Source organism: Charadrius vociferus, unplaced genomic scaffold, assembly GCF_000708025.1.
Source record: "Charadrius vociferus isolate BGI_N301 unplaced genomic scaffold, ASM70802v2 scaffold174, whole genome shotgun sequence".
Classification (NCBI taxonomy): domain Eukaryota; kingdom Metazoa; phylum Chordata; class Aves; order Charadriiformes; family Charadriidae; genus Charadrius; species Charadrius vociferus.
In genome coordinates, this window is record NW_009648441.1 from 2,111,535 (window position 1) to 2,136,850 (window position 25,316).

Consider the following 25,316-nt stretch of genomic DNA (forward strand, 5'->3'; position numbering starts at 1 on the left):
CCAGTGATGCAAAATCCATATTCTGCTGCTTATGCTAATTCCAACTTCAGAGTAAGATGGGTGACTGTTGTCCAAACAAGATCTGTTCAAACAAGATCTATGTATGAAGACAGACACTGGATTTCAGATCATATGGTCTAAGTAGCGTTATGATGCATGGATTACAATGGTTAACAGGAGGTTTTATAATCGTTAGTAACCATTACAATGGTTAACAGGAGTTTTTGTAGCTGAAGAACTTTAGGAGTGGATTTTTGCACTTCAAATCAAACATGGTAGAAAGTATAATGAGTTTCTTCAAGTTGCATGTGCGTGTGATGCCTTAACTGACTTATTCCAAACTATGTAGGTCGAGAGTACAGCTGGTTGTAGGGTAGGTGAGTAGACTAAAGAAAGATCGTATTGGCTAAATGAGCTCTGTCCATCCTGTTTTCCTAAGGAAGTGTAGCTCATACAGTCAGGTTCTGTTTGCACTTGTATCAGTCTGTGTTCCTTTCCTCTCTCGGGCACCCTCACTTGCTTTTGCTTTCTTACCTGATACTAACTTTGACTGCTTCAGCCACTTGCAGTGCAATTTGGAAGAAGGGACAGAAGCCTTAAATACAATTATGTTCTGGTAGCAGAGGAGGAACGCCTATGCGAAGGGCAAGGCTACCACATAAATGTGTTCCAGTTTAGATGAGGTGTGATTAACTTTTGCTTTTAGAAAGGCACAAGATCAAATTTTCACTATTTTCACTTGTGAGGAATTTGTAATTACCGTCCACAATTTCTTATAGTTTTTCAACCTTTCTTTATAAACTCCAGGTTGTTGTTTTTTGGTTTTGTTTTTTTTTTTGTTCTGATGCATGTGAAACTGCTCACCTCTCTTGGTGTTGTACCCAGGGAACAATCATCTTTTTAACACGGATGCTGATATTTGGGAGTCTGAGTGCCTATACTAGGTTATGATACAGGTATATGCTTTCTGAATGGAACAGAGATAATATGTTTATTTTGGTTAGTTAGCTTTTGTGCACAGACTCTTGCCAGAAAAACAAAGTTTATTGCAAGTGGGCTCTGTTTCATTGTCGAAACAGTCCTTGGAACTAATTCAAATCAGTACTAATAATTAGTTGTGACAGGTTAGCTTTCAGTATGTCCTAGAAATAGAGCAAGCTAATATTAAAATAATGTAGATATAATATTTCTTATGTTTTGCCTCTTCAATTTCTGTTTTAAAAAAAATAAATTTTAACAGCAATAGCCATGTCCTCCTTATGAAGTAGAATTATAGTCCAGTTAAAGCATGTGGCTTTCTCTAGATAACTTTTCTGTTTCTGGGTTTGAGTTAGGTAATAAAAACAATGTAATTTAACTCCAGGCTGAAAGATAAAGCACTTCAGACTTTTTTGGGTGTTGTTATTGAACCTGGTCCAATATTTAGTTTTGAAATCTGTGATCTTCATTTCGGATCACTCAGGCATCTTTTATTTGCAGTTATTTTCAGCAATTACTGAAAGATTTTGTGTTTTGTTTTCCAAAAACTTGTTATGGTTCCAGCAAGCATGCTTTTACATTAAACAAAGTGGAAGGGTATGATGCCTGAAAATTTGAAGGGTTTAGCATATGCTACTTAAGCATTCTGTTTGTGTTGAACAAAAACAGCAGACTTTTCCAGAAAAAGAAAATGTTCAGCTTGACTAGTGTATTTTGAATTCTAGCATCAGAGTCAATTTAATGGGAATAAAGTAAGCATTCAGTCTGCCTGAAGCACACTTTGTACCTGCTAGTGTCATGCTCTTAAAAGAATGAATTTGCATAATATCACGCAATTATTTACACTGAAAAGAAAAGCTTTGGGGAAATGACATATCTCTACCATTGTTCTCTAGTTACTGATTAGAATTGTATGTTTTAAGTATTGATCTTAGGTAACTATTTAAAAAAGTAAGTTAACAGGAGAATCAGGATTAGTCAGTAGTTAAAACTAGGTCAGCACTGAGTAGCCAAGTGTGGTAGGCAGATTGCATCAGGATAGAATACACTCACAGAAGTTAGTTAGACAGATCAAACCAATGTAACCAAAACTAAATTCCTGCCAATAATGCCTTATGAAAGTATTCACATCTCTTAAAATTGTTTGCATACTTGTATGTGATAAATCTGTGTTTTATTGTATTTGAATTTAAAAAAAAAGGTTTGAAACTTAATTTTTCATTTATATTCATATAAATGTGACTCAGTAATAGAATTGGTAAAGTATTTTTCAACTTATGCACTTACTTGACTTGAACTGAACATATGTGCTTTTTTGGCTTTCTTAGTTCTGCTACTGCCACAGAAGATGCTCTTTAAACTGTCCACAGTCTTAGGGAAAAGTATGCACCCTTTTGATACAGAAAAAGTTTTACAGTAATATCCAGGAGAAAGTTAAATGAAACTAAAGCTACACCCCTGAAAATACATGAATTGTTATTCTTCCCAAGTAAAGTATTTGGTTTGGGGTTTTTTTGGTATTACCAAAGTGTCCCTCTCTGTTTGAAGTGTATGAGGCAATGCTAAAAATTTACTCAGCTGTCATCCTGGGTCAGTTGTAAACAACTGACTCTGTAATGCATAAAACATTTCATTTGAGTCTTTATTATAGGATTTTGTATAAATATGACCCATAGGTTTGTACAGAAAATCATCCATCTCTACAGCTTGATTCTGGCATTTCATGTAGACCAAAATGTATTGTACGCATTAAAATACTTTGTAAATACTCTTTTTTTTTTTTTTTAAAAAAAAAGAAAAAAAGCAAGTCTTGCCTTACAAGAAACTATTACCAGTTTCTAGATGGATGACTAGTCTAAAACTGTAGACTTTTGCTACTTGAACTAAGGGAGCAGTTTGTGGGGGATGTGTATTGCTCTGAAGGGAAAATACACTGCTTAGATTTGAGCATTTTACCCTAGCTGCTGCTAGCAGAACACCAGAAATCTTGGTGCCTGAGTTATTTTTTCCATGCCTTTGCATGGATGAGACATCAAGCTTTACCTTTTTGCTTATTTTGCTGAAATTCTGGTAATATTTTAAGGGCACAGTTACTGAATGTCTGGCACAGTGTTTTGTTCCTGGGTTCCCTTCTGAAGTTTTCAACAATGTGGTAGTTCATAGGAGTATTTTTATGGTCATGGTTAAACATGGTAGAAAGACTGTTCTTAACCCTATTCCCTCCATAGTGAAAACACTGCACAGATCTCTGTGATAGTTTCTCAGGGAAAAAATTGAAAAGTACTTGAAAACATAAATTGAAATTGGAAATAGTTTACAGAGAAAATGTAGGTAGGACTTAAGATTATTATATGCAATATGTTGACCATGACTTTCTGTAATGTAACTTTCTGGTTTGTGCTAGTTCTTGACTGACTGCAGTTGTATTATTGAAATCTTGAATCTCTCTTCCTCCTGGCAGAATTTTACCATTCTGTTAATGTAACTGTGTTCAAGGGCTGATGTCACAGCCCATATTCATTCAGCTTTAAGTGGTTAGAACTACTTTAAAAGCTTATCAGCAGCTCACTTAAAATGTGCAGAGGAACATTGCTGGTTTGTGTGACTGGCTCATGAGGTGGTTAGCATAGAGAGAAGTGCTTCAATGTTGTATTCTCTTTGTGTATATCATGGAAGCCATATACATTAAAACTATAAACATTACCACGGTACTAGTTCTTTTGAATTGGCAGCTTTGGAAAGCTACGCTGTAAAGAAATGAGATTATATTTGCTACAGACTCAGTCAGCCAAATGATCTCTGTGCTCTACCCTAAAAGGGCTGCAAAACGTTCAGACATGTACACTTGCTTTGTAGTAATAAACACTTATTCATTTGAGTTTCTGTTAATATGCAAAATAAGACTTAACTTGCTTTGAGTTTCTCTGGAGACAAATATTTAAGATCTATCAAACTCTTAGGCTCTTCTAGCACAATTCAGCTTTCAAGATGTGTCAGAACTTATTTCTGTGGGTTTTAGTGACAGTCCAACAATGCACAGAAAAAAATGAGGAGGCAATTAGAACTCATTCATCCGGAGCAGTGGTAAGGAATGGTAATCACCCTCAGGTCAGCTCTGCCTCTTGAGATTTACAAAACAGCCACTAAGAGTTCATGCCGTGCTTTTTTTTCCGCCTCTCCACAGTCACGCTTATTCTTGTATGAGGTACTTACTATCTTACGCTAAATGCTACTACAGGCTTTGCAGTGTTGTCATACAACTCCCATGTGCTTTGAGTGGATAATCTAATATATTTTGTAGCTGTATTGTAAGACTATTTTGCCTTTTTTACGGATTTGAAATCTGCAAATTATTGCAAAAGTCTGTTTCTGTGATTGTCAATTTAATTCTCCCTCAATTCTTTGTTCTGCCTTTTGGCATCATCCATCATAGTCTAATTTTTCATGATGGACAAAAACTATGCCTGGCAATGGGAAATCTGTTAATTTGGCAGCTCTTTGTAATGCAAGTAATTTTGAGTCTCTAGGCATATGGTAGTCAGCTATGACTGTTCTATTTTGAATAATTTGTTCCTGAGCTAAACTGAGGTTTGTTAGTGTTACAGATACTCATTTATGTATGGCTGATTTTGTCTTTACTGTTGTTTTTAGGTGTTGTAGTGATAATTTAATAGAAAAAATATAAGCCTGAAAAATCTAGAGAAAGCACAATTGAAAAGTGGATTTGATCATGTTTTAAACTGCTTGCAAAGAAATTATCCGTAAGTTACATTCCTGTAGGAGGTAATTCATTATGTTCAGCTAGTCAGATCATTTTCTTAGTAGAGAAGTGTTATGTCCAAGAACACTTATGCATATGTTTTTGAAAGTAAGAGTCACATCTTCTCCATAATAAAAACTTGCTTATCCCATCTGGTTTCTGTGTAAGCATTCTACAGTCTCTTCATTTTTGTGTTTCCCATAATGAAGAAATGAAGAGGAGGAGGAACTTCCTGCTCTAGCAAGTGAAACACATGGAGATGTGGAAGGGCATCTTGTAAAGTGTAGAATAAGCAGCAGAGGAAACTAGCTGAGAAAGTAAGAAAAGGATAGAGAAGAAATGAGGAAATGTCTCTTAATTCAAGTCTCTTAATTAAAAAAAAAAAAAAAAAGCTGAACTCTGTAACTGACAGTTTCTGTGGTTTTTGAACATTTTTGCAGATTTCTTGAAAAGACCGCTGGAGAGTTATGTGAAAAAATTAAAAGTACCCGTTCATGTGATCCGAATGGAACAGCGTTCTGGATTGATTAGAGCCAGATTAAAGGGGGCTGCTGCTTCTAAAGGCCAGGTCATCACCTTCTTAGATGCTCATTGTGAATGTACAGTAGGCTGGCTTGAACCTCTGCTGGCAAGGATCAAAGCTGACAGGTAATTATTCATCTATTGGTCCATGTTGTTTTTTTCAGTTATTAAGAAATGCTCCAAGTATTACGGTATAGTGTGCAAGCAAATAACTACTTTCTGAAAGGCTGGATAAATTATGTACTTCTCATTTGTGTAAAGATGAAAGGCTGATTCAGTACAACTTTTAAAAAGTAAAACTTGGTTTAAAATGAAGCTTATATTAGGATGCATAGGATAATGTGTTAAATAGCAGGAGATCTGAGCATGAATAGAGTTAGAAGTAGTGGAATTTGAGTTCTTCTGTCTGCAGCATGGCCCGTTCCTTCATGAATTCGGCAAGATATTCTTGAGGAAGAATGTAACACCAACCCTGAGCAAGAACTGTCAGGCTTACTGTTTTCAGGTTCTCGTTGCGATTTCTTTATTTCAAAATGTATTTGTATTGTGGAATTTCGTGCTGTGGCTTGGTCTTCTGGGGTGTATTTTCTGAAGTTAGAATACTTACTGAGTCGTGCTCATCTACACTGCAGTAACATAACTGACTTACGATAGAAACACAAAGCTAAGTCATGACACTTATATCCGTGATAGTGTGATGGAAATTGTTTTGAGAGTAAAAAAAACCAAAAAACCAACCAAAACACAAGTGAGAGAATGGTCTGCTTTATAAAACATTCATATATCTGAGCATTAACTGTAGTTGCACACTAGTCTGTTAGTAACCAGCATATTAAATAGACTAGATGTTAAGTATGGTGTTACAGATCTATGTTTTGTTCTTATGGTTATAGATAAAAATCACTTTTAAAATTTAATGTTACAAAATACAGCATTACATGATGAAATAGGTGCAGGTAATAAAGAATCTTTGTTCAGAAGTGTGCTGACGTAATACTAAGCTTTAAGTTATAATTAATACACATTTTTGTAAGACTACAATACATAAACTGTTACAACTTGTTCAAATGGCCCAAATAAGTCCTTTCAATTTAGTTGCAACCAACCCTTGAATCTTTTTGCAGAGCTTTCTGTGAGAGGAAGCCTGCTTGAGGACGGTTATTTAAGTGTCTTTAAGATGATTAGAATTACTTTCTGTGAGTATATGCCTTAATAATAACAGGACAGTGACAAGGAAGCCTCTTTCTCTTCACTTTGATGCAGTAGTTAAACAATGAGGATCATTTCTTAGTCCTGAGGGCATATAAGAATACTTCCCCAGAGCTATTGGCCGAGTTTTAATTTCAAAACATGCAAGTTACTTTGACCACTTAACTAGAAATTAAAGCTCTTACTTTCTATACAATCACTGTGTAGCACTAAGAAAGCTATGATTAATTTTCCATCTGCAGAGGGATGAATATTTATTACTGGTAGTGATGCAAATACTATTTTAAAAAAGAGCTAGCATTGCCAAAATTGCATCAGAAAAACACATTTTCCTTTAGAGGGATTAACTCTAATTAGCAAGACAGAATTGGAATATGTTTCATGGTAACAATTGTTGTTGTTGTTAAGAGATGGCATTTGAAAACTAAATTGCATGCGTTAAAATGTAAAAACCCCAAACAAACCCAACCTTTTTTTACGCTTTAACTAATAGGTTTTGGTTCTTTCCCCTTTTTAGGAGAACAGTAGTGTGTCCCATCATTGATGTAATTAGCGATGACACCTTTGAATATATGGCAGGTTCTGACATGACCTATGGTGGATTCAACTGGAAGTTGAATTTTCGTTGGTATCCTGTTCCTCAGAGAGAGATGGATCGGCGGAAAGGAGATCGAACCCTTCCTGTTAGGTAACGAGAAATTATTAAATTGGTTGATATGTTCACCTGATGTTTACTCATATCTTTTCTAGGGTAATCTTGTACATAATTAATTAATTGTGTTGTAGCATCATTTTTGTCTGATTGAAAGAACAGCATAAAAGTTTTTACATGGATTGGTTGTTGGTAATTCTTGGTAGCAGCGAAGGAAGCAGTCTTTGCTTTAGAAGTATTTTTAAGTTTTATGTCAATTAATTACTGGTGAATTGCTAGCTTTTACTATTTTTATACTGATGCACAGGTTTTTACTAAAGCTTATTTTTATCTTTTTTGTTGAGCCTTATTTTTATCTTTTAACAAAGTAAACAATATTTTGAAAAGATGTATCACTTTTTTGGCATATGCCTGCATGTATTTGTCATATACATACGTCTGCATATATTTGTCAATATACAAAATTAATGTCTTCGAAGTGCATGGAAAGGAAGCAATTGTTTTTACTTGCATGTCATGTAGATGTTATGACAAAGGTAATGAGAAACTTGTGTGTAATGTGTACTTTTTAATTATTGCAAACTTACATTTTCTGGCCTCTTGTTCTGAGAAGTGGGCAATATTTACTTACCATAAAGTTGAGGATATGGCCTTTACACTTTTTTGTTTAGTTTTCATTTAAGAAGTCCAGAGGTCTTCTCAGGGTATGGCTAATTGTGTTCCTCCCCCTTGCTCCCCTTCCCTTTTTAGGGGGGGGGGGAAAGCCACATAAATTTTTAGTTAAATTGTGACCTAGCTTGTATTTGATGTGTCTTTTAGAAAAAGCCTGAATTGTTTCGGGAACATTACTAGTGATAGAAAATAGTTTATGCTAAAAGTGTAATCATTTGTGTATTTGAATTAAAAAGTTTTATCATCAGCCTAATATATAATTTACCTATTGAATAAATGTTGACTAAAAAAATGGAAATTTGGGTTGCTGAAGTTTGGAGAGACCTAGCATATTTTTATTTTTTTCTACTAATAAGAAATTTGTAAAGAAAATCTGAATGTAACCCTGTCTAATTTTCTTGTATGAAGCAATAATATTGAAAGCAAGCAGGCCGTTTTATGGCCTCCCGTAACTTTTTCAAGAATAGTTGCTAGGAGTATAAATTTCCTGTAAGAAACTGGTTTCTCTTTTATGACTTACAAGCACTGGAGGCAGAAGTCATCTTTGCAGGAACGGCAGCAGCTTTCTAGGGCCTTTTTCTCTGTCCAGATTCCAATTTGAAGTGAGAAAATAAGGAGAACTGTCACTAACTCGTTCCATCTCTGGAAAATTTTGAGTTAGCAAGTACATCAGTGGTAACTGAATTTGGTTGGAAGCGTACTGAGAAGGAACATATTAGGAACTTGGGAAATAAAAAGCCATTTTGTCAGTGTAAGTGTAAAATGTATTTAAGTATATGTTTTCATAGTGACTGGCGCTTATTTTTCGTCTCTTCTTTTTTTTTCTTCTTTCCAGGACACCTACAATGGCAGGAGGTCTTTTTTCAATAGACAGAGATTACTTCCAGGAAATTGGAACGTATGATGCTGGAATGGATATTTGGGGTGGAGAAAACTTAGAAATTTCTTTCAGGGTAGGTAAAGCTCTTCTCTTTTCAGTGTTTCATTATTCAGGACAGTGCATCCTGAGTTCTGCAAAATATACGTCTGCTGTCTGTGTCAGTGTCCTCTCCTGTTGCCGTTAGCACTTTGCTTCCTGTCAAGTTCCTCCAATGGAGATAGGCAAAGACTGTATCTGTCAGTGGAAAGTGCATGGTGAATAATTGGCAGAGACTTGTGATTAAAAGATTGGGCTGGTCATTCTGAAGAAGGAATGTGTGTGCGCCTAAAGGAGTTCAGTTAAAAAAGCTAATTGGGGAGCATAAGTTAAGGGTGAAGTCATCAGCATGTGGTTTAATGTGTCAGTGAAATGTGAGCATCTCTGTTACAAACTCTTCTTGCTGTTTTCTAGCTTAACGATTGCATGTGTTCATTTGGATGTGGACCAAATAGCACTGTTTCCTTTTGGTTTACTTATCAGCTCAGAGTATATAGACAGATATTTCTGAAGTAGTTCAGCTTTCTGAATCTGCCATTTTTAGAATTCCAAAATAAAATTGAAAATGTTTTCAGAAACTATACTTGGGAAGTAAATGGGTGTTTTCACGTGGAGATTCTGTTTTATAATGGACTTTTTTGGACAGATCACTGCCTGTTACTTCCCTGTGATTCATGTGAGCCTTTTCCTGCCTTCACTGTCAGCTTGTCCGGTTCTCTAAAGTAGTCTCTGGCCGATGCATTATTACTGCGAGGCCTAATGTACTTTCTTGTGCTATCTTGCTCAGGCCTGTGAGCATCTTTATCTGTTGAGCAAGAAACAAGCATACCTTTCTCTTCCACGGAGTATGTATTTTTTCTAGACCTCAAGTAATGTTGTTTCTCCAACTCAAAAAGAAGCAAGTGATTAACATCTTTAAACATTTTTATCGACTTGAAGCTATGCAATAATTGTTCTATCACTTTCAGATTTGGCAGTGTGGTGGCACTTTGGAAATTGTAACTTGTTCACATGTCGGGCATGTGTTCAGAAAAGCAACACCATACACTTTTCCAGGAGGGACAGGGCAGATAATCAACAAAAATAACAGACGGCTTGCAGAAGTCTGGATGGATGAATTCAAAAACTTTTTTTATATCATTTCCCCAGGTAAGCAGGTCTTTGGTTATAAGAAATACCTATTAAAATGTTATTACTACTGGGAAAGAGCATGAGTATTTAAATGTTACTGATTTGGAGTTTGTAAGACAAAGCTCAAGTAAAATGTACAAAAAGGAAGGTCTTAATTGAAAAATAATTTTGTTAGCCAGAGGTGTGCCCTGAAGTCTTTTTTCTTTTTTGTTTTCTTTTTTCTTTTTTCCTTTTCCTGCTTTCCTGCTTTCCTGTTTTTTTTTCCTTTTTTCCTTAACATAAACATTATTTAAGAATGAGCTTCATGTGTAAGAGAATTAAAGCTCAGTGGAATGTCAAAGAGCTCAACTGTAGTGCTGAAAACTGGCAGTCCAAATACATCTCACAATGTGCTGGAGTTTGGCCTCTGCCTTGGGTGTTGTAGGCATTCCAGGTTGAATAGGTCAGAAGTGATTTAAGTGAAACCCTGCAGCACGAGTGGCAAAAGTTAACATCTCTTAGCTTGGTAGTGTTTGCACTTCACCATATGGGGGCAAACTGTCAATATATTTGTGATGATATTTATATTTCTTAAAATCCATCTTAACAAAATGAGAAGATGTAAAATATGAGAGCAAATTTCCTATGAACTCAAACTTTCTGGAAAAAAAAAAACAGGAAAAGAAAGGAAGTCTGGGAATTACTGAATTATTACTTTCCACTATAGGGTGTTTTTTGTTGTTTGAAAAAAAAAAAAACAAACAACAAAACAAAACCAAAAAACACCCACAGAGATAAACTTCGGGTAGCAACGGACATCCTCTTTAAATACTTGAGACATTAGAAACATTCAGTTTAAATACTAAGTGGTTCTATATGCCACGTCTGCTTCTCCAAAGACTTATCTTTAAAACTAGTATTTCCTTATGACTTGCTTATTAAGCCTGCATTTGTATTGAAATTTAAAAGGTGTAATACATTGCAATATGAGTCTGAAAAGTGTCAAAATTTAAATTGCAGGTTTTAAGAATACTTGTAAGAACAAATGTGCGGATTTATGGTGGTTTTTCATCTTAAGAGAATGCATTACTCAAAAAAGACTATGTAGGTTTTTTTACTTAAAATTTTTGCTACTATTCAAAGCTTTTTAGGTGAAGTCAGAAGCTAACAGCTTATGGTTACTGCCCTGTGTTGTTATTAATGAAGCATTATGAATTCAAATATGACACGTATAGGTATAGCATTCAGAAAAGTTGTATACAAAGAGGTGCAATCATTTTTAGTTAAGATTGCTTAATATGCATTCATGTCAAGGTAGATTTTAAAATGTACTAAGTAGCTGGAACTCCTGACTATGAAAATAACCTAATTCTTGAAAACAAATGTGAATTACTGAACACCGTGATAAGGCTCTGTTACTTTATATATAATTGCCGTAGAGCTTCCATTTCATGTGGTAACCATAAGCTACAAAAGGAGCTGTACTGTTTGAATTTTGTAGGATTGTTGTTTTGATAGGACTTTCTTTCATAGCTTTGCAGTATTGTGGTATATGCATGCATTTTCCTGGGGGAGAAAAGAAATGAAAGAAATTTAATTTAAAATAAATATGCTGAAAATTTTGAAATGGTGAAAGTAACTTGAGCAATTATCTGTAACTGCACTGTATATTTTCTTTCCTTTCAAAAGATGCCTGTCTGCGTAGTTTGTATGCTAATAGCCTGAATGATCGGTGGATAGGGATGTGTTCTTGCCAAGCTCCTCTTAGAGCATCTGCACCTGCTGACTAGCACAGTTTCGCGTTTGTGTACCCGTATCTGTATTGACACGGCACTAAAGTTTGACAGCAGAATTTTCAAGTGTTCCAAGAATAGGTTCATATAGTACCTGAATAAGTTGGGTTATTCTGAAATTGGTTTGTTGCCTGGGGCTGTGAAGAGACTGGTTAGTACTGTGGTTTGTTCTTAACTATGTAATACCTATTGTTCAGAAAACGAACACAGAAATGTATTCAGTGCTGTTCGTGCCTCTCAAATGCCACTTCCCAAATCCACGTAAGTTGTGAGAGCCAGTAGGTGTTAACTAGAAAGGGTTACTATTTTGGTAAGTTCACAAACACCTTACTGTTGTTATTTTGGTATCTCAAATATTATCTGTCTTTTGCAGACCCTGATTTTACCTGTTGACAGCAAATAGCATCAATGTAAATTTTATTAAGTCTTTCTGGCCAGTAGTTGTCTTAGGAACTTGGTGAATCCCTACTACATTGGCTCGTTTAGGCATACTCTGCTTTTCAAGGTATCCTTCTAATATAAAAAGTTAAATGTTTAGTTCTTGCAGAATGATGGTGTAGTGACCCTCTGGCAGACTGGAATATGCTGCCTGTGAAACTCTTTGCTAGTACAATGTGTACTTTCAATATTACTGTGACAGTGTCACAAGTTCTTGCAATGAGTGAGGTGAGAATTTTTCAGCTGATGCTGGTTTGCAAGCCTGGGTGCAGAAGAGCAAGGAAAATGGGCAATCCTGTGCACCCAGGTTTTTTTCCTGTTAGTTGACATGGATGAGAAAATTGGATTTTGAAGGAGGTAATATACTGACAGGCATCATTGAGCCTACATAACAAGAAATTTGTTTCCTCCTTTATATTCTTTTTCTTCTGCTCCCCTAAGATAGTGAATCACAGAGGGATTGGTCCAGGAAAGCAAACCTATGATTCTCAAGTAACTTTCCCACTTCATGTAATCTGTGTTGTCTGGAAAAAAGAGACTTACTGCTTGAATGATAGGAACTCAAGGGACTTTTTACTATTGATGTGATGTAGTTAAATGGAAAGCTGCCCTCTCAGAAAGTAAGCCTGTAATCCTTTTTTCTTTAATAAGTACAGCCTAGTAGAAATTGTTACTTGTCTGTTTTAAGCTTTCATGCATTTTAGAAGCCATCTCTCTGCTTAGAAGTGGTTAGGTACAGATGGAGGTTAGGCAGGAAAGTGTTGCAGCAGCTGCTGCTCAGCCAAAATCAAGTCTATCTCATTGCATGCGCCAGCTATTCTCTGTGGCAGTAATGGCACTAGCTGTAGTCCTTTCTCATGAGCCGACAGCTTTCCTCAGTCATGCATTGCAGCAAGGCACAGGCCACTTTGATCACAGTCTGATTCCTGGCTCTGGTCTTTCCGTTCTGTGGACTCTGCCATTTCTAATGCTGGCTTTCACCACTTTCTCCAGCCTAAAATACTAGGACTAGGTTGTCCAGGGTGAGGCTTCATGAGATGGCAATGTCAGTCTAACAGCTTGCTGTGAGAAGCGTGCCTTGCTTTTCATGGCAGGTGATAGGGCTTCACCTCCCCTCACTTACTGATCATCTATGTCAACGGATTTGACTTGCCAAACTTGTCAGGATTATGTGCCCTGTGGGCTGGCTCTCTACTGGTTAAGTTAGCACCTCTCTCAGCACAGGAGGTGCAGCAGGAACCTGAAGCTGAGCAAGGGAAAGCTGCTGCTTTTCACAGCAGCTGCTGCAAAGCATTAGTCTGGCTTGCCACAGCTACCTCCCTTTAACCTTCTCCTAACTGCTAATTAATGATAAATTGAATTTGTTGGTATCCTTAATCTAAAGGTGAAGCATGGATACTTTTAGAATATGTGGTTTCCCTGTGCTGTATGTGAGTCTGGGTTCCAGCTGCTACATGTGGCCCCCTGCTCCTTGTCCAGTGTGCATCCTTGTTGTTCAGCAGCCTCTCGTATCCCAGCTGGTGAGCTGAAGGCATCCCAAAATGCAGCTCCAATGAGATTGGGTAGAGCCTTGTCTAGCTTGGAAATTATGGAAATTAATGTTATTATTGACCAAAAGCTTGCCCCAGAAAGTATCTTCCATTCCACTGGGGCTAAGTGGACAGGCAGAAGGCTTGGAAAGACAGCACTGCAGAATTACCTGAGCAAGTGCCATCTAGACAGAAACATGGACATGTTATCCTGAAAACTGGATCAGTAGGCCTAGTTTCTAATCACTGCATGTACTTGTCTTTAGCCAAGCATGGTAAGTCTAGGTTTGCTGCATACACGGACAACATTTTTGAGTGATCAGGAGGATAGAGAAGGGGCTGAGTCCACGATGGTAGATCTTGCCTGTGTTCAAAATATGTACTGAGTGATTCTATGTGTTCTTGTTTTCAGCTAGTATTCCCTATTAACTTTAATTGGGAAGGCAATTAATGTACCTCTTCAAATTGGTTTTGAATTATTATCACTTATCAAGTTTCCTAATACTAAAAAAAACAGGTTCTGATTTTTAACAGAAGACTAGTTTTAGATGAAATGGTGTTCATACTGTGCTTTTGAAAATGATTGAGCGATTTATAATCATGATGAAAACATCATACTTTTTTTTTCAAAGCAGTTTAGCATAACTGTATTGCCACACATTGAACTTGGCAAGCAAGTGCTTGCTTGAACTTGTCATCTACCTGGACTTGTGCAAAGCATTTGACACCATCCCACACAACATCCTGGTTTCTAAACTGGAGAGACATGGATTTGACCAATGGACCACTCAGTGGATAAGAACTGGCTGGACGGTCGCACTCAAAGAGTTGCGGTCGATGGCTCTGTGTCCAAGTGGCGACCAGTGACAGGTGGTGTTCCTCAGGGGTCGGTACTGGGACTGATGCTGTTTTACATCTTTCTTGGTGACATGGATGTTGGTATGGAATGCATGCTCAGCAAGTTTGTTAATGACACTGGGCTGTGTGGAGTGATTGACACACTACAGGGGAGGGATGCCATCCAGAGGGACCCGGACTAGCTTGAGATGTGGGCCCGTGCAAACTTCTTGAAGTTCAACGAGGCCAAGTGCAAGGTCCTGCATGTGGGCTGGGGTAATCCCAAGCACAAATACAGGCTGGGCGGAGAATGGATTGAGGACAGCCCTGAGGAGAAGGGCTTGGGGGTGTTGGTTGATGAGAAGCTCAACATGAGCCAGCAATGTGTGCTCGCAGCCCGGAAAGCCAACCATATCCTGAGCTGCATCAAAAGAAGCACGGCCAGCAGCTCGAGGGAGGTGATTCTGCCCCTCTACTCCACTCTCATGAGACCCCACCTGGAGTACTGCATCCAGCTCTGGAATCCCCAACATAAGAAGGACATGAACCTGTGGGAACGAGTCCAGAGGAGGGTCACAACGATGATCAGGGGGCTGGAGCACCTATCCTATGAAGAGAGGCTGAGAGAGTTGGGGTTGTTCAGCCTGGAGAAGAGAAGACTGCGGGGAGACCTTGTAGCAGCCTTCCAGTGTCTGCAGGGGGCCTACAAGAAAGTTGGAGAGGGACTTTTTACAAGGGCATGTAGTGATAGGATGAGGGGAAATGGCTTCAAACTGGAAGAGGGCAGGTTTAGAATAGATATTAGGAAGAAATTTTTCTCTCTGAGGGTGGTGAGACACTGGAACAAATTGCCCAGGGAAGTTGTGGATGCCCCATCGCTGGAAGTGTTCAAGGCCAGGGTGGATAGGGCTTTCAGCAACCTGGTCTAGTGGGAGGTGTCCCTGCCCATGGCAGGAGGGTTGGAACTAGATGATGATTAAGGTCCCTTCCAACTCTAACCATTTTATGAAATCTTCAGTTCTCGTGAAATCTTGAGGATGGCAGAACGTTGCAAAGCGGCTGATGGGCAGTTTAAATACAAGGTGGCAAAAAAAGTTAAACTGAAGGAGTATTCTACTGATAGACATCATTCTACGTATGCTCTTCTAAAGCTATAAGGAAAGCCCATTATATGTTACTAATCAGAGTAGTTTGGTACAGCATACCAAACTTCTTCAAGAATAGCGACAGCACAAGCAAGTGCTGAGATGAATCTTATGTTTGTATAATTAAACTGGTGATGGTGTGATTGGGTGATTTCATGTGGGGTTTTTTGCCTTATCAATATTTATTTTTAGTACATCTTTTAAGTGTATGTGTGGAAAAAAGCATGCAATTGTCCCACAGCAAATAGCAAGCTGTGTGACAAATAGAATCATCAGGGAGGTCCAGGCTTTTAATGTAATTAGGGGTTGGGGAAAAAAAAATCTTGCATGGTCAAGTAAAGACAACAGTAGCAAGTGTTGTTAAATACTATTTCTGAGAGGTTTTTTTTAAATGAACTAAACCCAAATATTTGAAAGAACAACTCGTGGATATGATTGTCTTCCTCATGATGCACATACCTGTAGAGTCTGGCATAATTGTCTTCTAGGAGGAAGATTTGATCTAATTCTGGGTTTGTGGTTTATTTTGTATTGTTTTCTTAGCTGAGCCTTTAAAAACAAGTACAAAAACACTGGATGGTATATGTCACTGTTATGTGTATGTAAATTTTACCAGTCTGTGGAGGAAATAATGATTTAGGTGTACTTATTTTTTTTATATGCTTTATATTTTGCAGCTTTCGTAGTTTGCTTCCATTTTTTTTCCCCAAAAAAGAACAGTTACCCATAAGTAACTGCCACTGTACTGTGTAGCACAAATGCATAGGAACACTCAAGCTAGTTTGGGGTAGTATAGATAAGGTACCAGAAACCTAGGAAACAGAGTAATTCAATCTTGTTAGAGGACACCACTAAGACAACCATACTGGTACTGCTGTTCAGTCCATCTGCTAACTGTAGTCTATGTGCCAGTACATGGTTTGGTGCAGACCTAACTTCAGAGAGCACCTTTTAAAAAAAATCTTTCAGACTAAAAATGGTTAAATAAAATATAACGCACACCTTTTATTTCATTGTAAGGGAGGGAAAATCAGCTGGCACTTTTCTTTCTACATGGTGACATTTAAAACTACTTTAAGAAACAGCACACTTGTATGCTATTAAGTATCACTTTGCATTTAATTCTTTATGGTTGTGACTTTAATTCTTATTGCCATTCAGTGATGTGACAAAGCCTTAACAGTGTTGTTTTCTGAAGGTCAGCATGGCAAACTGATGAATGAGTCTTGAGTATCATAAGGCTGTTGTGAGGCTGGCATGATAAATGTTTCACCCATCAGCTGCTTTTTCATCACTGAAAAATTAAGAACTCCGTACTAAGCTCCATACTTAGCTGTGGTTGGTACAGTCTTTCTCTTCTTATTTCATCATCTTTTGAGAGTGCTCCTTTTGGTGTAGAGCAAATATTTGCTTTGGTGAAGATAGGGAAGTGTTTGGGTTTTTTTTTTGTCTTGTGTTTTTTGGTTTTGGTATTTCTTTTGTGACTGGAAAGCCCGGGCTGAAGTTTTCTGGAATTCTGTTCCATGAGATTTCATTGACAGTATTCAAAATTTCATTAAAAAACAAGCTTTTCTTTGCTTTCATTCCCTTACCAGTATAGTTCTCTGGCATCTTTGTTTAAAAGTCTCTAGGTGTGGTTGGTTTTTGTTTGTTTTTTAAAACAAAACAAAAGCCTAAAAGCCTGGCTAGCATTTTTTTTTTTTCTGGAATATTGGAATTACTAACGTTTTTATTGATATTTAGAAACATTTAGCTGAAATTATGCAGTTATCTGTCTTAATTGAGTAGAAATACACCATCTGCTGGCAGGTCGATTTAATAACACAGTATGCCAACTTAGAAATGCCTCAAACTGTTAGAAAAGGTCAACAGTTTTAGAAGTAAATCACAGTCCTCTACGGGAGGGATTTCTGAAAAATGTATGCAGCTGGAGGTCTATAGTGTGGTGGCCAGTTGAACCATATTTGTGGTCTGTGAGGGGAATTTAAATTGCTAGGACTTGGTTTTGTTCTTTTTTGGTTTGGCTTTTTGTTTGGTTTGGGTTTTTTGTAGTGTATTACTTTTGGCCTGTATGGTATGGAGTGTAGCGTGGAAAATACAAGAAGAACATGATGCCTGCAACCTAGAAATTTTCCTACCCTTAATTAATACTATTGGAATATTAATGACAATAGTACTTAATTCTGAGGCGTAAATATCTACTGATCACGCATACCTTCCTTGCCCCATCTGCAGATGGGACTTGCACAAATTAATTTTCAGAAGGAATTAAAACAACCATAAGGAAGTGGGAAGATACAGGAAGAACGAGTGCTTTGATAAATGAGAGGCAAAGGACAGAAAAGGCAAGCAAAATACCACAAAAAAAGATAACAGTCCTAATGGTGAACGTACTTCCTGCAAATGCTGCAGTTATATTGAACAAATACTGCATTATTAAAGGATTAGTTCTCTTTATGAAGGCTGCTTTCTGACTGTTTCTTTGTGCAGTTAGATGATGAAGGGTCCAGCAGGTGGTACCTGGCTTACAAAATTAAATTAAAATTGAATTCTCCTTGCTTCACAGAAGGAGACTGCTGTGTTATGCTGCATAGATATGCACCCCAGTTGCCACTGGGGATAGAATAACATTATTGACTATAACAATTTCAGCCTTTCTCCTCTGATAACTTAGTAAGCAACTGCATTCAAATTGTTCCACAAACCACAGGTAAGAAATTGTCATGTGTAGCACAGATGTAGTGGTTCCATCTTTTTGTATAATTACCTGGAAAAAGAAGTCACAGGTAGTGACTGACGTGTCTTCTCTGAGAATGTAAACAGCGTAATGTTATCTTAAAAAAACCCACCAAACTACTCATTTCTTTGTGTAGAGATGAATTTCTAAAGAGAAAGTCTTTCATGCAAGCAGTATATTATACTGATGTTTTTTGTATTAAGTGGAATTATATAACATTTATTAGCAGTCAGGGAATAAAACTTCCTGTTTCTACAGGCGTTACGAAAGTTGATTATGGGGACATATCATCACGACTTGGACTAAGACGCAAGCTCCAGTGCAAGCCTTTCTCCTGGTACCTGGAGAATGTTTATCCTGATTCCCAAATTCCACGCCACTACTTTTCTCTAGGAGAGGTAGGATTTTATCCTATGTATTTATCTACTCTATGTAAAGTATGTTGCACAGTAAGTTGTATTCTGAACTACGTTGTGCAAACAAGTTATCTCCAGCAAAGTTCAAGTCTCTTGCACCTGTGTTCCTGTCATCTGTAAAATGATACATCTGGCTGCTTAGTGGGGCAGAAAACTGAGCTTCGGTGTACAGTACTGTAATTTGAATGTTTTCCCTTTTTTACTACAGTACTAGATGTCACATAGAAGAGCTTTAGAAATGCTCCTTTGGAAATGTATAATTATGGATAACTTTATAACGTTCTCTATGGAGAGTATGAGCAGAGGTTTGCTTAAAAAAGCTATACCAGGTCAAACAAGGACTTTGCCTAAAAACTGCTCTGAACTTTATCCCCAGAACTCTTGTCAGTGACTAGCAGATTTTAGTGATCTCTAAGCCTTGCTGGGCATTTCTCTGTTTTTTCTTTTAAGTTTCTTTAGTGACTGTAAAGGTAGTACAGATGATGCTGTCCTAGATAAGTAGGCACCTATTCTCCCCTGCAAGTCATGTTGCACCAAATATTAAAGCTCTTGTAGGGTGATTTTTGTACTGTTTGTTTTTAAAAGAGATGCTTTTAACAAAATGGAGCAGGCATTCGTGCATGGCTGTCAAAAGACTTGATATTCATGCCTGCTTACCGTATAGTAATACAGGGATTAACAAGTGAGGAAACTGAACCCACTCACCTGTGATTTCAAAGGGAATTAAACCCATTGTGCCTAGGAGCGTGCTTTAAAACTTCTGAAGGTTCTGGGCTGGAGACTCAATTGTGTCCATTCTGTTGTAGCTGAGTCTTTGAGCAAAAAAGAGTCCCCAAGATAGATCGATCTCTGAAACAAAGCAAAGAAACAAACATGGTTCTGTAACCTGGTTACTTTTGCTTGGGAGTTTGAGTCTCAGACAGGGCTGTCTCATTGTAGTACAGTTCCCATATTTTACATTTGTTTCATGTAACCTCTGGTGTATCGCAGAGAGAACTGGTGCTGGTGTGGTTTGATACGGACCTAGTTCTCTTCTAAAAATAACAGCCTTTGGTGATGTGCTCTTTTTCACTCCCAGATAAGAAATGTGGAGACAAATCAATGTCTGGATAACATGGCAAGAAAAGAAAACGAGAAAGTTGGAATCTTTAACTGCCATGGAATGGGTGGCAATCAGGTGACTTTTTTTTTTTAACTAAAGTATTGAATTATTTGGAGCACTATTTCTCATCAGGACAATTCTTTGTTTCTTTTAGTAGTTATCTTTAAAGTATACTTTAGGTCTAAAGTTTAGGAAACCCTTATTGAAGAAGACGCCTGTAAGAGGAAATGCATGAGAAGGTTTGGTGGTGGTTTGTCATTTGTAATATTTTGAGGCCTGACTGCAATAGGATTTAGATCAACTTTCAAGTCAAAAATGAGATGAGGGGAGGAGACTGCTGTGAGCTACACCACCTCCTGTAGGTTCTCTGGAACTGTCTTCTGGTTAGACCTCCTGGTTGGCATCATTACTTTAACAAAACATGCCTGTACCATGAAATGCTGTTTTAATGTTCATTTTTTCTGGGTGTCAGTTCTGGAATTTAGTTTATATCTGGTTTTCGGTTCTACTTTGATAATAATTCTTGATTAATTGTTTCCCAATATACAGAGATTACCTGTATGGGGAATGCTCCTGTTTCTATACAGGAAGCAGCCTGCAATTCAAAAAAAAAAAAAAAAAAAGTCAATTTTGACTGAAGAGCTTGTTCATATACTGTTTATATTTATTCCCTTAAAAAATAATTAATCTTTCTATGCGTGCTGAAGGGAAAAGAAGGGAAAGTAATTTAGTGGATATTAATGAAGTAATGCACAAATGTTCCCCCTTCTCTCTGCCCCAGGAAGCTTTTAGTTGAACTTTTTTTTCAGTTCCTCTCATTCTTTTTCTGTCTAGGTTTTCTCATATACTGCCAACAAAGAAATTCGAACAGACGATTTGTGTTTAGATGTATCCAAACTTAATGGCCCAGTAACGATGCTTAAGTGCCACCATCTAAAAGGAAATCAGCTTTGGGAATATGATCCAGTGGTAAGTCTTCTAGTGACTTGTGACATTAAATAAGACAAGTTGGGGTCTTACGTGAGCCTACAGAGCAACATATTCCAGTGTGGGACCACTATTTGACAGTCAAAAGAGGAAACAAAGTCAGGATTATGTTCCCTCTGTTATTAATTCATGGTGTAGTCACTCAATGGGCATCTATATTGATCTAATTACCTAGTGACTTTTGGGGGAGCTTTTAGAAGAATATTGCTTTTTGATGCTCTGGAGAAAGATAATCTACTAGTGTAGTGTTGTGTTACGATGAGATCAACAATGGAAAAGTATTCCAGGTGTCTACTGGACCAGTAAAAGATAATGCTAATGATTTTGTGACAAATTCAGCACCTGCTGTCTTATCTTACACAAGGTTTAAAGGAAATACTTTTCTGATTAAAAAATCAGCATCCCAAAATTATAAGGAATATTTTACTTTTCTGATCATAGTATGTTTTAAGGTAGAGATCCTTAAAACAGCTTTATTTTAATCATTCTCTTTCTTGTACATAATGTTCAAATTAATTTTGAGGTTCATATGTTGAACTGTCAGGTCTAGAAATCATTGACCGTTAATCCATTCATCATTAATTTGATTTGCAAACTCTAAAAACAATTTTGTGATTGAGTAGTGCAGTCAAGAACTCTGACTTGTGGCATGGCTAGCTAGAAAAAAAAAAGTAGTTCTCAAGATTGTTAATTTAAAATCAGTTATTGTGGAAGACAGTTGCAAGACAATTTGTGGAAGAGGAATCTTGACAGTAAAACCATGACAACTATTTTACAAAGAGAACATGTAGATATTTAGCAACTAAAAAACTCATTTAACTGATTTAGAAATACACACATGCTTTTTTTTTTAACTAAATAAACTTACTACAGATTTTAGTGGCTGAGGTGTTAACAAAACCTACAGCCTTTAAGACTAAAAGGAAATATGTATGAATGATGATTTTTGATTAGAGTGGCAGTTAATGTGGAAGACAGTGGATCTCTTCTAGGATTTCTGCACATTGCTAGCAACTGCTGATAGGAGACTGAAGAAAGCTGTTGAAGGCTTTCAGGATTAAATGTTAATTTAAATTATTAAATTTGAGTCTTGGGAACTATTCATTCTTGGGTTTTATGTAGTTAGTTTACCTGACTTAAATAAAATGAGTAATATTACCACATGCAGTGATTTACCAAGCAGCAAGTGCTTTTTATTTTGTTTCTACTTTATCAATGGTAAGAACACTACATCTTTAGACGCCTAATTGCACTGTCTTGCAATGATTGCCACAGACTGTAAAACAGACTTCTGTGTCGATCCTCAGCCATAAATTTGGTTGTTTGTGTGTTCTCTCTTTATTCTGCCAATGGAAAATCTAGGTGTAATCTTCAGAACTTTACTGAAAGCTGACTAATAAAGCACAAAAATAAGTTAGAGAATACTTAGCAAGAACTCCTGCCCACATAGTTGGGTGGTTTTTCTGTGGTGTTTTTTTCTCCTGCCTCTGTTCAGGAGGCATGTAAGAAGCCCCTTTCCCTTAATATCTACCAGGAAGAAAAAGAAAGGGAGCGGACGGGTGGGAAAGCATTGTGTTAGTTGTCTGCTTAAGTCTGTTCCAACTCCCTTTTTCATTTTTCAGCTGCTGTATGAGTGCAGGAGATTGTGCTCAGGTTGTTGGTTTGGGTTTAGTTTTGGGTTTTTGTTGTTTTGGGGTTTGTTTTTTTTTAACCCTTTGCTGCTTGTGCACATAAGGCCTGCCTGTTCTGCCACTTTTCAGTCAGTCCAGCGTCCTGGCTGTGCTGCTGAGTGAGAGAAGAAATACTGATAGTAATGCCAGTCAGTACCATAGACAAGTTGATGCAGTGATGAGTATCTGCAGTAAAGTGGCAGGAAATGCAGCTTCCAAAGAAGTCTCCTCCATGAGGATAGTGCTGAGATAGATGGAGTGGTATATGGAAGATTGCATAAGCAAGATTAGTAGGTATTGGAAAAGATGTATACATATGTGAATTTGTACACATCTTTTTTTTTTCTAAAAGAACTTACTTTTAAAAAGAACATAGTGTAAGGTCAGTTTGGTTTCCCCAACTGAGGAAAAAAGTGTACTTTTGAATGCATAGTCAGTGTGTTTATTCTGATCTGATCAAAACTACTATTATAACTAATAATTGAAGTTGTATGTCTTACAACACTTTAATTTCTAACTCCTCAAAGACCTGTAGCTGTATATTCCTGTTTAAAGAACAGTGGATATTGCTTGATAAAGAGTATCATTTAAAAGTTCAGACTGGTCTTTTTTTCATGAAGCAGTGGGTTTTGTATCTACAACATCAAATAGCACATTTAAGTGTTCTGTAGGATTGGGATCTGGAGTCAGTAATCAAGGGGTCTTGTCTATTTCCTGCTTACCTGTGGAAGAATTTTAATGGCCACTAGAAACCTTTTGGTTAGCTTATGCCTGGTGATGTTTGTAAAACTAATTTCTTTTTGTTTTGTTTTCAAGAAATTAACCCTGTTGCATGTGAACAGTAACCAGTGCCTGGACAAAGCCACCGAAGAGGACAGCCAGGTACCCAGCATCAGAGACTGCAACGGCAGAGCAGTGGCTGCTTCGCAATGTCACCCTTCCAGAAATATTCTGAAAGGTTCTAAAGAAAAGCAAGGATTGACTGGGCTACCTCGGCTGATACTTTGGCTACACTGTTAAGTAGCAACAGAAGAAACTTCTGCTCGGCAGAATCCACAGTTTGTCAGCTGTTAGAACTCCTGCAGCTTCTCAGTAGCTGTGAACCAGCCTTCCTGTATAAGGATGTGAAACTACCACACATACTAGTGAAACTGCGCCCACTGATGTTTACAAGATCGAAAGAGTTTCTTCCAGCAAATAATTTAGAGAACGTTTGGACAGTGGAAACATAATCAATGAAATAGTCTCTCTGAAGAGCTGCATATCATTGTAGTTTGCTTGCACATCAGTAACCTCTGCTGAAAGTGCTGTTGTAATGAAGAAAGTTCCAAGGTTTTTTTCCTGGTTAGCAGTGGTAACCAGGCTACTAAATATAGATCCACAAATAAATGAGAGAGAGCTGGAAACCAGATTCAATAACATGAAATAAGAATTCTGTGGTTTAAAAACAAAAAGTAAACAGGGTTTAATGGAAACTAAATCAGAACTATGAAAAGTACAATTTGTTATAGTGAAGTATCAAATTTATATGTAGATTTTATACCTCAGTGGGGGAAAATAACCAAGTCAAAAGGCAATTGTTTCTTTTTTTCAATTGTGATAGTCCATAAATACTTTTTTTTTCTGGTGGGTCTAAAATTATTTTGGGCACAAACAAAATGAGCATAAGAATAAACTTAGCTCTTGAATGTCAGATCAACTTTTTTCATTTTTTTTATTTTAATTTCTTGGCTGTTGGACTTGTATCTTTTTATTACTGTCTGAAAACTGGAGGTTAACATGCTGTCTAACTTTTTTTTTTCTCCTGTCCAGACCTGCCGTTTCAGTTTATACTTGGGTCAGTCAGCTTATGGACTTTCATGGCCAAACAAAAGATTTAAGTACACTTGGAAATTAAGTTAACTTGATGGAGTATGCTTAGCACCCAAGACTCATACTACTGTACTACGGTTTTGTTTTCATAGCAATAAATCTTTTGTTCCTTGTTTGATTTCAGTCATCAGAAAGCCAGAAGAAAAGATATATGATTTGGGTAGCAGGAGATTGGCAAAAATGAAGGTTTTCTGGAATCCTTTTTCACTTCATATTCAGATGTGCTTCATTGTCAAGTGCATATTTAGATTAGACTCTGAATTGTAATGTTGATCTGCTGCTTTTTTTCTAATAAAACCTAAAGAAAAATAGTTAAATTGGCATGGTTTTTAAAGTTAACATAGCCAAAAGCAATATGACTATGTCATTACATTGGTCTGCATTTTTTAACTGAATTGCTTTGTTTTGTTAAGAAAAATCTGTGTGGGCTGATCTTGAAAATGAGCCACTGAACGCTCAGAGTATACATTGAATTTTCTTTTGGAAAGAAAAATGAGATTTGCTTAATGGAAAGGATATTTTTATGATAAATGTCATTGTTTGGCCAACTGTCCTGTAAAGCAAATTAAACCTAGACTCATGCAAAAGTTGTGTGGAATTGTATTTGGCTTTTATGGCCATTTTAGATTTACTATTCCAAGTTGCTTTAGTCAGTGTTATCTCTGTTATTTTTGCAGCAGTACACAAGAGTTTTCATCCACAAAGCAGGGGAAATGTTAACAAATTGCAGTATTATGTTGCTACTTTAGAAATACATAGGATGAGATGATGTGGGATTAATATCACATAATGCGTCTAAATATCTAGCTATCTTTCATTGACTCCTCTTTTTGGACAGCCCTGCAAATCTTATGAGGTCAAAGTGGATTTATGAAAGTAATGGTGTGGTACATTTATCAACAAGATACTGAAGTATGCCAGGATGACTTAAAAAAAAGTCTGAGTGGTTATGTGAGAAGACTTACTCCTTT

General features: G+C 37.1%; 1 protein-coding gene across 1 annotated transcript in view; it reads left to right on the forward strand.

Moving 5' to 3' along the window:
* The window catches only part of GALNT1 (polypeptide N-acetylgalactosaminyltransferase 1), a 61,766-nt gene extending 36,834 nt beyond the window's left edge, over positions 1 to 24,932 (forward strand). Inside the window, 9 exon segments of the mRNA XM_009885443.1 lie at positions 5,179 to 5,386; positions 6,987 to 7,157; positions 8,629 to 8,746; positions 9,678 to 9,858; positions 18,557 to 18,696; positions 19,793 to 19,891; positions 20,651 to 20,785; positions 23,290 to 23,381; positions 23,383 to 24,932. Of these exon segments, the coding sequence (XP_009883745.1) occupies positions 5,179 to 5,386; positions 6,987 to 7,157; positions 8,629 to 8,746; positions 9,678 to 9,858; positions 18,557 to 18,696; positions 19,793 to 19,891; positions 20,651 to 20,785; positions 23,290 to 23,381; positions 23,383 to 23,428 (1,190 nt within the window). The 3' untranslated portion in view covers positions 23,429 to 24,932.
* The last annotated feature ends 384 nt before the right edge of the window (positions 24,933 to 25,316 follow it).